The sequence below is a fragment of the Amyelois transitella genome, chromosome 13 (genome assembly GCF_032362555.1).
Source record: "Amyelois transitella isolate CPQ chromosome 13, ilAmyTran1.1, whole genome shotgun sequence".
In the NCBI taxonomy this organism is placed as follows: Eukaryota; Metazoa; Arthropoda; class Insecta; order Lepidoptera; family Pyralidae; genus Amyelois; species Amyelois transitella.
Genome location: NC_083516.1, coordinates 11109431 through 11121090, shown reverse-complemented (window position 1 = coordinate 11121090; position 11660 = coordinate 11109431). Strand labels below are relative to the sequence as shown.

Genomic DNA, 11660 nt, shown 5'->3' with positions numbered 1-11660 from the left:
TAAACAAATTTCGCTTAGTTTCTCGCATAATTTTAAGCCTGCCGTTTTTGTCCTTGACCGCTGGACCACAGATTCAGATGTACCTACCAGATAACTTTGAATGCCCACTAAATTATCAATATTATCTCACATAAAATGGCGATCATGGCTAAAGAGTTGATGATTTTCCCAGATGTGTTTATATAGAAACTACTTGAGATAAAACTGAAGATGATAAGATTGACAAAGTTAAGATTTGTAAAGTAGAAGTATTGATATATTATCCAAAAGTGGATAAATGTCTGAGGAACACACCTCTTCGTGACAACATAAACGACTGAACGTCTGGACAGTGTGTTATGATTATAGTTTAGAACGATAATAATGAGTTCTGCATCGAAAAGTGATGAAGTTGGAAAAAAGCCAAGTAAGTACAAATTTGAAATGACTTTCATCTTTGCGCATTCCCAGTTGCACCCTAGACTATAATGCTTCCAGGCTTGGGGTCCACATTATTTGAAATATTAAGACCAATATGGTCAGGACTGTATCTCTCATCATAAAGTTAATGATGTTTTTATCTCATTTTCAGTAAAATTTTCTGAAACTAATCATAAAATGACCAAACTGCTTCGATGTTTTTTGATACACTCTCGTCTAGTTGAATTCTTTAGTACACGTTAACAACATAACGTTATTGTACTTTCCCTCAAGCAGCAGTTGTATTTTAAATTCACCTACTGTCTGATGTCCTTTTTATATAAACTTCAAATTACACCTTTTTCCTGGAGAGAGAGTAGGAATGAGAAATGCAAATGGCAAATGTACCTTAGTTAAAACGGGATCGTCCTAGTTAAGATCAGGACAAGAGTCTTATTTCCACCTGCCACAATCCCTTCATTTACATCGTAAGCTTATATTCATAACTCTCTCCATACACGCTTGTCGGATTAGTGTATTCTTGACCTGATCTTTTCCAGGATAATCCCGTTTTGATAATGGTTCGTTTCTAGGCCTTTCGCACTCTCCTTGTAAGATTATGTTTGTCAATCTGCTTTCATGCATTCTCTCCACAGTACCAAACCATCTAACTGCCCCTGTGGCGCAGCGGTAGTTCACTTGCCTGTGACACAGTAGGTCCCGGGTTAAATCTCAGCCAGGGCAAAATGAGAAACGAATTTTCTCTGATTGGCTTGGCTCTTAGAGGTTTATCTTTATAAGTATTTATTATAAAATATAGTATCGTTAAGTTAGTATCTTGTAACACAAGTCTTGAACTTACTTCGAGGCTAACTCAATCTGTGTAATCTGTCCCGTTTATATTTATTTATGTAAGCATTACCTTTACATTTATTGTAATGATTTTTTTACAGAGGCTTTGCTGGGAGTAAGGCACCTTCAGGCTTTGATGCTGTTTCTGGCCATGCTCATCTCGTACAGTATGCGAGTGAACATGAGCATGGCTATAGTTTCCATGACCGATGACAACAGTGAAAATGTAAGGCCTCATTTTATTGTTATACTAATTTTTATTAAAGTATTTTGCTCTGGTAACAATTATGAGAAATTATTCCTCATAATGCTGACGCAGAATTTTTTATTACAGAATAACGAAGAATCCTTACCATACACTTTTTTATCCAAATTTTTAAGTAGGGCTTTGAGAATATCGGTGATTGAATAGTTGATGTATTCCACACCAATCAAGAAGCATTTATATTGGACCAAGGCCCCAATGAGGACTTTCTGAATTACGTTATAAAAAAAAAACACTGGGGTTAACGAGTATTGACCCATAATGAAAAAGACAAAAATTGAATTATATTCAAGAGCATACAATTTTACTGGACAAAAAAAGGAGCGGGCTAATGTCACCCGGTTCTAAGTAAAACTTTGGCCCAAAGTTTGACAAAAAATATGTGTATGACAACTATATACGTAACTTATATTTTTATATACAGCTTCCTTATATTCCTATATAGTGATGTGTCTAAATTATTTATATAAACATATAATTGAAACCGTCGGAAATATGATACAAAAATATAAATGTTGTCGAATATTAGGTCAAAGTCATACGACTCTACCGGTACACACACACACACACATAATCACGTCCATATCCCTTGCGGGGTGACAGAGCCAATAGTCTTGAAAAGACTGATAGGCCACGTTCAGCTGTTTGGCTTTATGATGGAATTGAGATTCAAATAGTGACAGGTTGCTAGCCCATCGCCTAAAAGAAGAATCCCAAATTTATAAGTCTATCCCTTAGTCGCCTTTTTCGACATCCATTGGAACGAGATGGAGTGGTCCTATTCTTTTTTTTATTGGTGCCGGAACCACACGGCACTCTACCGGTACATATATTTTTTAAACATTAATTGCGATAGGTACATATAATTATAGCTAGGTATTACATTTTACGAAATTTATATATTTAGTAATTATCACGTCGTTATTCTTTACGGGGTAGATAACACCGATAGCCAAAAAACTCAATAACTACAGTCAGCCGGACGGCCCAGTGATGGAAACCCAATACTTCCGAACAAAATATGATTATGTACCTGTGCAGGAAACTGATAAAAGTAAATTGTTATAAATATCGGATCATCACAATTTGTATCAAAGAAAATAACTGATGTCATACGTATTTTTTCGGTGCATAATCAATTTATCAGTATATGTTTACTGAAGTTACCGACAGAAAACTGATATAATCATTGTCAATCATCAATCAACAATATTATTGACAAAATTGATGATATTTATCAGGATAATATTTTTATGCACAAAGGCAAATGATGTAAGTAAGAGAGAAACATATGAAGAGTACTATTACTTATGTCTCCTCTTTTTATTTTCACTTAATTCGGGCATACTAAATGTAGCATGTAACTAATATTTTACATACTTAGAATCAATTCATAATAAAAACAATTTTGTCAAAAATTCTATATTTTTCGCGTACTACCAAAGCGCTTTGGGATGAAATATACAATCACTAGTATAAAGCAAAGTCGCTTCCCGTGCCTGTCCCTATGTATGTATGTTTAGATCTGTAAAACTATACAATGAGTTTTGATGTAGTTTTTTAATAGAGTAATTCAAAAGGATGTGTTTAATGTGGTGCTTAATTAGTTTGTAAGTGACACTAAATTCATAGCTTTTTGTAGGTGTCGCTAAATTCGTCGCTTTTTTAAGGGTGTACTTAATTCGTACAGGAGTACCTTCGGGTAAAAGCTAGTATATTAATATTTAAGAGACTCAATTTTACCGTTAGACTACCGACACTTTTATTTAGCGGTTTATGAAAGTAATAATGTGACCTTCTGCGCATACGCAATTTAACGGGGCTCCTTGCCGATTTGACCATCGACGCTCTGGTCTTCTTGTATATCAGATGCGTCAGAATGAAATTAAAAAGTCAAAATTCCACATTACAGTCCTTCGATTGGAGTCTGCAGATCCAGAGCGTCATACTCTCCTCCTTCTTCTGGGGGTACGTCGTGCTGCAGATTCCCGGGGGAGAGCTGGCTGCGAGGTTCGGGAGCAAAATCCTGCTGATGCTATCCCTGGGGATCAATGCTGTGGCGTCGTTGTTGCTGCCTCTTGCTGCGTACTATGTAAGAAGTTACCAAAGAAGACATCTCTACGTCACACGCTTTCATCCAATAACAGTAAAGTATGCTACGCCTTCAGTTAATAGTAGCGAATATTCTAAATCACGCATGGGAACATGGTTGAACCATAAATAAAACATCCGACTTAACATCGTATAAGCGGCGGTACTTCAAAAAGACTGGCAGAAGATCATCTCTTTGGTGGCGATCGAGCCTGACACATGCCTTTTGCTACAGCGTACATACATACATACATAAAATCACGCCTCTTTCCCGGAGGGGTAGGCAGCGACTACCTCTTTCCACTTGCCACGATCTCAGCATACTATGCTACAGCGTTATTGTCAAAAATTAAAAGAAGAGAAGATCAATAATAATTGTTGGCTGGGTTAGGTAAAGATGTAATTTTCCAGAAATCCAATCGGATCCCAAGTAAATGACACCTGATTAATGTGCTTCTTTTTATTCATCTTTGTATATGAAATTTTAAGACGATTTCATAATATTGTTCCTCTGCAGATATTTTGCATTTGTTTCCAGGGTGGCTGGCAATATGTATGTGCCTGTCGAGTGGTGCAAGGTGTCTCCCAAGGGTTTCTCTTCCCCTGCACACACAATCTCATCGGAAAGTGGGTGCCATTGGAAGAGAAAAGTCGATTGGGCACCTTTGTATATGCAGGTTTGTATAATTGAAGCTTTAATTCGGAAATATTTTAATGACAACAGAATAGGTTTATAATCCTGGTGGAATCATGTGATGACACGTTGACATGCCTCGGTATACAAAATGTGTTAAATTTATTACACTGCATTTTGAATAAAAGATTTATTACCAAATGGCTATGTTTGTGTTGAATTTTGTGTGGTGATTTTAATGCTACCATGTTGAGCAAGCGAACCAGCAAGGTAATGTGTTGCAGCTGCTGCTGGGATAGGTTTACCAATTTTCTGACTTTTCTATTAGGCCATATGAAATATTTAAAATTCTTCTCTTAGTGCTTCCCTGTATGCTACTGTAGTCAGTCATCAGGGATCAGTGTAACATGATGCAAGACGATACAGTAAAATAAAGATACTATAAGTGTGCGTTTAATATCTGTAGTATTTAGAAAATTGCATTTTACTTTTGCTTCGTCCACATTCATCAATATTGTCATGGAGACTCGTCTGTTTTGGTCATCTTAACGTGTTTTATATGGATTTCAATTCATTCCAGGAAGCCAGCTAGGCACAGCCTTACAGCTTCTCGCAGCCGGTTACATCTCCGAGTACTGGGGCTGGCCGTTCATATTCTACATCATCGGAGTCCTCAGCGCCATATGGACGGTGGTCTATGCCTTCCTCGGATCTAATTCTCCGCAAACTTCGAAGATCATCAGCTCGGAAGAGAAGATGTATATAGAACATTCGTTGGGCCATGTTGGGGAGCAAAAGGTTGGTGAAATACATATTGGTTTTTAAGTTCGGTTCAGTAGTATTCGTTTTGGGACCGACACAAGGCGTGGTGTTTACTATGATTATAAAAAAGACCGTCCTATCAATGGTTGTTTATATTACCAATAAGGTAAGTCCGCGTGGTTTCCGGCACCAATACAAAAAAGAATAGGACCACTCCATCTCTTTCCCATGGATGTCGTAAAGGGCGACTAAGGGATAGGCTTACTAACTTCAGATTCTTTTTTTAGGCGATGGGCTAGCAACCTGTCTCTATTTAGATCTCAATTCTATCATTAAGCCAAACAGCTGAACGTGGCCGACAGTCTTTTCAAGACTGATGGCTCTGTCTACCCCACAAGGAATATAGACGTGACCATATGTAAGTATGTATGTATGTAAAGTATTCCAAAAAATCTTTTTACTTTCGGGAATGAAAAGTAATGGCCAGTTGATACCCTTAAACTTTGGTAGTTTTATCAACCCAAAAAATCTGTCTTTTTGTATAACTGCAATTTAATTACCTATCTTACCATAATTTTCAGAAACTTAAGACTCCTTGGAAGGCTATAGCTACGTCGGTGCCTTTTATATCCCTTATCATAGCACACTGCGGTCAGAACTGGGGATTCTGGACTCTCATGACCGAGACACCTTCGTACATGAGCAACGCCTTGGGCGTTGACATCAAGTCTGTAAGTATTTTTTCATGCACGAGTTTTAATTTGAAGGGATGAATCGAATCATGTTACAAAAACGCAACCTCATGCTGCTAAGTTGGTTAAAATGCGGCGTAATATGGCTGCGCTGCGGAATACGGACCTGTTAGTGTGTATTGTAGTTAGCGTGTTAACAACTTGGCAGTAGAAGAACATTCTGCCGCGCAGTCGGAGCAGTACAGTAGAAGCCTCTTGGTTTTCAGTAGCTCGATGACCGCGGATCATTGTAACATGATTCGAAACGTCCGGAATAAAATAAGGGTATGATACATGCGCGTATTTAAAAATAGTAAAATGCAACGCGACGGTTTCTATTCAGTTATATTAGGATTTGTTTTTATTTCTAAACGTTAATCCCAGTTACTTTCTCATCATTTTGAAGAGGAGGATTAGTGGCCAATGAGTAAGGTAGGTCATTTATACAAAGCAACTCCTGTCTTATATACACATACATACATACATACATATGGTCACGTCTATATCCCTTGCGGGGTAGACAGAGCCAACAGTCTTGGTAAGACTAATAGGCCATGTTCAGCTGTATGGCTTAATGATAGAAATGAGATTCAAGTAGTAACAGGTTGCTAGCACATCGTCTAAAATAAGAATTCCAAGTTTATAAGGCTATCTCTCCATCGCCTGTCCTGTCCTGTCTGATCTCTGCAACCTTTACAGGTGAAAATCTGACTTACCCAATCCAGGTCAAAAAAAAAACCCTGGTCTCTTCTTTAGGCAGGTAAGGATGTAGCTGGAATTATCGCCAGTAGAAAGAATAAAGAATACTTCTATTACAAGTCTGGCCTTGTATGTCGCTTGTGATATCATTTATTATAAGTACAACTTGATTGTAATGTATTTTCAGAATGGTCTTATGTCAGCCACTCCGTATTTCGCCATGTTCCTCGTGAGCTTCCTCGTCGGTCAGTTGTCTGACTACGTTCTGAGGAAGAAATGGCTCAGCATTACTGCGTCAAGGAAAATAGGCAACTCTATTGGTGAGTCTTTTGTTTTTTCTGACGCAAAATGTATTGAAAAGACACAGGTTCTAACAATTGCCGTTACAATGGCTTCAGGCAGGAAAGTTAAAGATTATTGTTATTTATATTTAATCAGCTATCCACTCATAGAGTAAACCAGGAGGATGATCTTATTTCTAAGTGATACTTGCAACAACTAAAATAATTGCCATATCAACTTCTCATGATGGAAGCAATATCTGTGCTACTCGTATATCTCAGATCCCCGTTGCTAGAGGTAAATCTCTCTTGTCGTATTCCTCATTATAGTTTTTAGTACTAGTCGTTGCCCGCGACTTAGTTCGCCATAAAAGTTCACTGACAGAATTACCTCTTAGAGGGGTTATATTTAAGTTTTTATGACCTACAGGCAAAAATTCTATAATCACGATTTTGGATTTTGTCAGTGTGATAAAGAGCTGATTTAAGATATGTCATTTATAAATTGCAGGCATGTATGGTCCTGCTATCGTATTAGTGGTTCTGACCTATGCACCAGCCAACGCTACAGTCGCTGTTTCACTTCTAACGCTAACCATGGTGTTGAACTCCGGACATTACGCTGGCTATTTGGTAAGTTTATTTTTGTGATTCAGGTAGCGTAAAATAGTTATATTTCATGAACTTTTAAAGGAATTAGCATTTTTAACATATATACATACATATAATCGTCTTTATCCCTTATAGTTTTATCCTTTTGGCGCTGTAGTTCCCGGCACCAATAGAAAAAGAATTGGACCACCCCATCACTTTCCCATAGATGTCGTTTAAGGCGACAAATGGATATTTATAAACTTCTTCTTGTAGACGATGGGCTAGCGACATGTCGCCATTCTAGCATTAAGCCAAACAGCTGAACATGGTCATTAGTATTTTCGAGACTGTTGGCTTTGACTACCCCGCAAAATTTGATTATACGTATGTTATCCCTAAGGAAGTTGATATAGCCAACAGACTCAAAAAAGTCAAAGCCCAAAATGAATTGAGATTCAAATACTGACATGTCGTTAGCCCATCGTCTACAAGATGAATCTCAAGTTTATTATCCTTTCCGTAATCGCCTTCTACGACATCTACGGGAACGAAATAGAGTGGTCCTAAAAGTGTTGTGATTCTTAAGCGTCGGGAACCACCCAGCACTAACTGAATACCACTCGTTCACAGTTGGTCCACATTGACATGGCACCAAATTTTGCCAGCACTCTGATGGGTATCACCAACTTCTTCGCCAACATCGTCGGTATCATCGCGCCTTTGGTCGCTGGAGTGATCGTCAAGGATGAGGTAAAGTCTATTTCTTTTATTGGAACATGGTAAATGGAAAGGAATATCCCTTGCAGAGTAGGCAGAGTCAACAGTCTTGAAAATATTGATAGGCCACGCTCAGCTGCTCGGCTCAATGATAGAATTGAGATTCAAACACTGACATGTTGCTAGACCATCGCCTAAATGAGGAATCCCAAGTTTATAGCCTTTTTCAGTTGCCTTTTACGACATCCATGGGAACGCAATGGAGTGGTCCATTTCTTTTCTTCTTTTTATTGGTGCTGGGAACCATACTGCTTGCTGATTTGTCATAAATATTCTTCCATACGTTTGGGATCATAAAGCTGAAGAGTTTGTTTGTTTAAACGCGCTAATCTCAGGAACTACTGGTTCGAATTGAAAAATTATTTTTGCGTTGAATAGACCATTAATCGGAAGGCTTTAGGCTATATAACATCACGTTGCAACTATAAGAAGCAAAGAAATAATGGAAAATTTGAAAAAAAAAACGGGGAAAATTATTCATCCTTGAGGGCTTCAATAATGCCCAAAATAACTATTCCACGCGGACGAAATCGCGGGCACAGCTAATAATAAATAAAAAACAACACAAGACCGATCGTGACAAAACTGTGTCACAGTCGATTTAACCGAGCTGTTAAATTTAACGGTGTTTATGTTCAGACGAACGCGACCGACTGGCAGAACGTGTTTTATCTGTCGTCAGCTGTGTACGTCGTCTTTAACACCATATTCGTTATCTTCGGGAGCAGTGAGAGACAACCGTGGAATGAGCCAAAGGAAAGGAATGAGAAAGGTAAATATCCGTAGTTCAATCATACAATAAATCTTCATTGTACCACGAGAAATTGCAAAGCAAATTCACATTCAACTTGTTACAAAAAGTTCTCAGAATTCTCACTCAAAACAAAATACACATTCAACTACTATTCCTGATAACCAACAGTGCTAATTTTTGTAAATGGTTGTACATACATACAAAACATTACGCCTATTTCCCTTTGGGGTAGGCAGAGACTATGGATTTACACTTGCTACGATCCTTACAGACCTCTCCCGCTTCCTCCACACTCATGATTCTTTTCATGAATATTCGACGATTACAGGTACTCCCAACATCTCCCTTTTTCAAGTAATTCGAAATTTGGTCTTGGCAAGTTTGACGAGGCCGGCACTGTCCCACTTTTACAGTCAGAACTGCCTTATAAATTCCTTTCGTTAAAACGGTTTTTAATCTTTCAACATATATATGTATATATGTATACCACGCAAGGGATATAGACGTGATGATATGTATGTACATATCATCACGTCTATATCCCTTGCGTGGTAGACAGATCCAACAATCTTGAAAAGACTGAAAGGCCAAGTTCAGCTGTTTGGCTTAGTGATAGAATTGAGATTGAAATAGTGACAGGTTGCTAGCCCATCGCTTAAAAGAAGAATCCTAAGTTTGTAAGCTGATCCCTTTTGATCTTTTATATAAATATAAGTAAATAAAAGTATATATGTTATATATTCATCTGGCGATGGTCCCGGTTAAGTCCTCATCCATTTGAAGATGAGCTCATGAAAACCCCGATCTTAAATTGAATAAGTAAGGTTTTTACATGGACTCCCATCTGAATGCAACCCTTTGCAGGTACCTAACCCATACGGGAACTATGACTACTTAGTCTTAAAAATGGAAAATTGTTATGGTAAACAAATATCTTGGTTAATATTCAAAAATTTTGCCCGAAAAATAAGTTGTAGTATTCAGATAAAATTAATAATAAATGTTTCCCAATTCGCCAAATAAGGACGTTGATTCAAAAAAGTTTACCAAAATGTGTCCTTTCGTTTACCTCCTTTGATTGACATAGGTATAAATATGCATAATATTTTATAATACCCTCATTTTTACCGGAGGTTATAAATTACGATAGATGATAAACACTAAAATAAACGAGAGATTAATTATGTTTTGATGTTCATTTTTATAATAGTTACTAATGGAAAAATATGTATTTTAATTACATTTGTTAATGCTATCATAAAAATATAATAAAAATAATTTTTCTTCAACATGTTAAAGGTAGACTCTAAAGTCTTACTTTAGAGTTAACAACTTCAAAAATTCCTCCCGAAATGTTCGAACATGTAAATAAACGTTTATGCAAATGTCAATCATGGTTTTGCCGTGTGGTTCCCGACACCAGTACAAAAAAGAATAGGACCACTCCATCTCTTTCCCGTGGATGGCGTAAAAGGCGACTAAGAGATAGGCTTACAAACTTGGGATTCTTTTTTTAAGGCGATGGGCTAGCAACCTGTCACTATTTGAATAACTAGCTACTAACTAGCTGAGCGTGGCCTATCAGTCTTTTCAAGACTGTTGGCTCTGTTGTAGTGTAGCAATTAAATGTATTCTATACTTCTATACTCATTATATTGTACCACACGTGTAACCTCATTTTAACTCTATTTAATCTTAATAATCATCAATAAATGATCAGTCTTTATTCAGCTTTCTTTGTATTAATTCTCCTCCTAATACATCCCGTATATGGCGACCCTGCCAGGATGACCTAACGATATCCCAAGCCGAAGGAAATTCGAATAAATATGAAATTTTAAAGCCATTAAATGAAAAAATTGCGATAAAAAGATTTGCCGACGGCTTGCGAAATCGTAGGTTGAGCACAATAATCGCAGCCAGGAACTTCAACTCGCTGAAAGACGCAATCCAAGCAGCACAAGACGAAGAAGTTTCATCCTCATCTGGCTCAGGTGAAATAATGAGTATAGAAGTATAGAATACATTTAATTGCTACACTACACTGTCTCACAAGGGATATAGATGTGACCATATGTATATATGTATGCCAATCATGGCTTTTATAAAATATTAGCTCTGATTTGTAGCACTGCTTACGTTAAAATTCAATTCTCATATTCCCGTTAACGTGGAAATTGCCAGATAAAAGGAGCCTATATTACTTCGGGATATCATAAAATTCTCAAGCACTGCGCCAGTTTTGTATTTTCTAATATACACCTAACGTTATTTTTATCCTTTTTCAGAATTACATCAAGACGGGGAGTCGCACATCACATAAAACGGCAAAGCTCACTTGTGCACTGAATTAGATAATTTAAGTTTCAATTAAATAGGTATATTTTTCACAAATGCGTTTTAATTTCCTAGATTAAATTCCCTTGTAAATAATTTTTCATACACACTCTGGCAAGTAAACGACATCATAAGAGAACTATCTTCTTATATATAAAATTCTCGTGTCACAATGTTCATTCCCGTACTCCACCGAAACGGCTTGACCGATTCTCATTAAATTTTGTGAGCATATTAAGTAGGTCTGAGAATCGGCCAACATCTATTTTTCATACCCCTTAGTGATAACGGTTGTCCACAGGTTGCTAGCCCATCGCCTAAAAAAAAGAATCCTGGGTTTTACAAACCCAGGATTCTTATCTTCGGCCTATCCCTTAGTCGCCTTTTACGACAACCATGGCAAAGAGATGGAGTGGTTTCATTCTGTATTAACGCCGGGAACCACACGGCACATAACATGTAACTAGTTATCTATATTCAAGTA

The 11660-nt window shown here is 37.4% G+C and overlaps 1 protein-coding gene across 1 annotated transcript; it reads left to right on the top strand.

Moving 5' to 3' along the window:
* Positions 1-249: 249 nt before the first annotated feature.
* Positions 250-11220, top strand: LOC106140227 (putative inorganic phosphate cotransporter). Its single transcript, XM_013341789.2, has 11 exons — positions 250-406; positions 1353-1477; positions 3429-3608; positions 4146-4284; positions 4822-5039; positions 5585-5734; positions 6621-6753; positions 7226-7347; positions 7939-8058; positions 8725-8857; positions 11128-11220. Exons 1-11 carry the CDS (start codon positions 364-366, stop codon positions 11160-11162), a joined length of 1398 nt encoding a protein of 465 aa, XP_013197243.2. The 5' UTR covers positions 250-363; the 3' UTR covers positions 11163-11220.
* Positions 11221-11660: the final 440 nt, after the last annotated feature.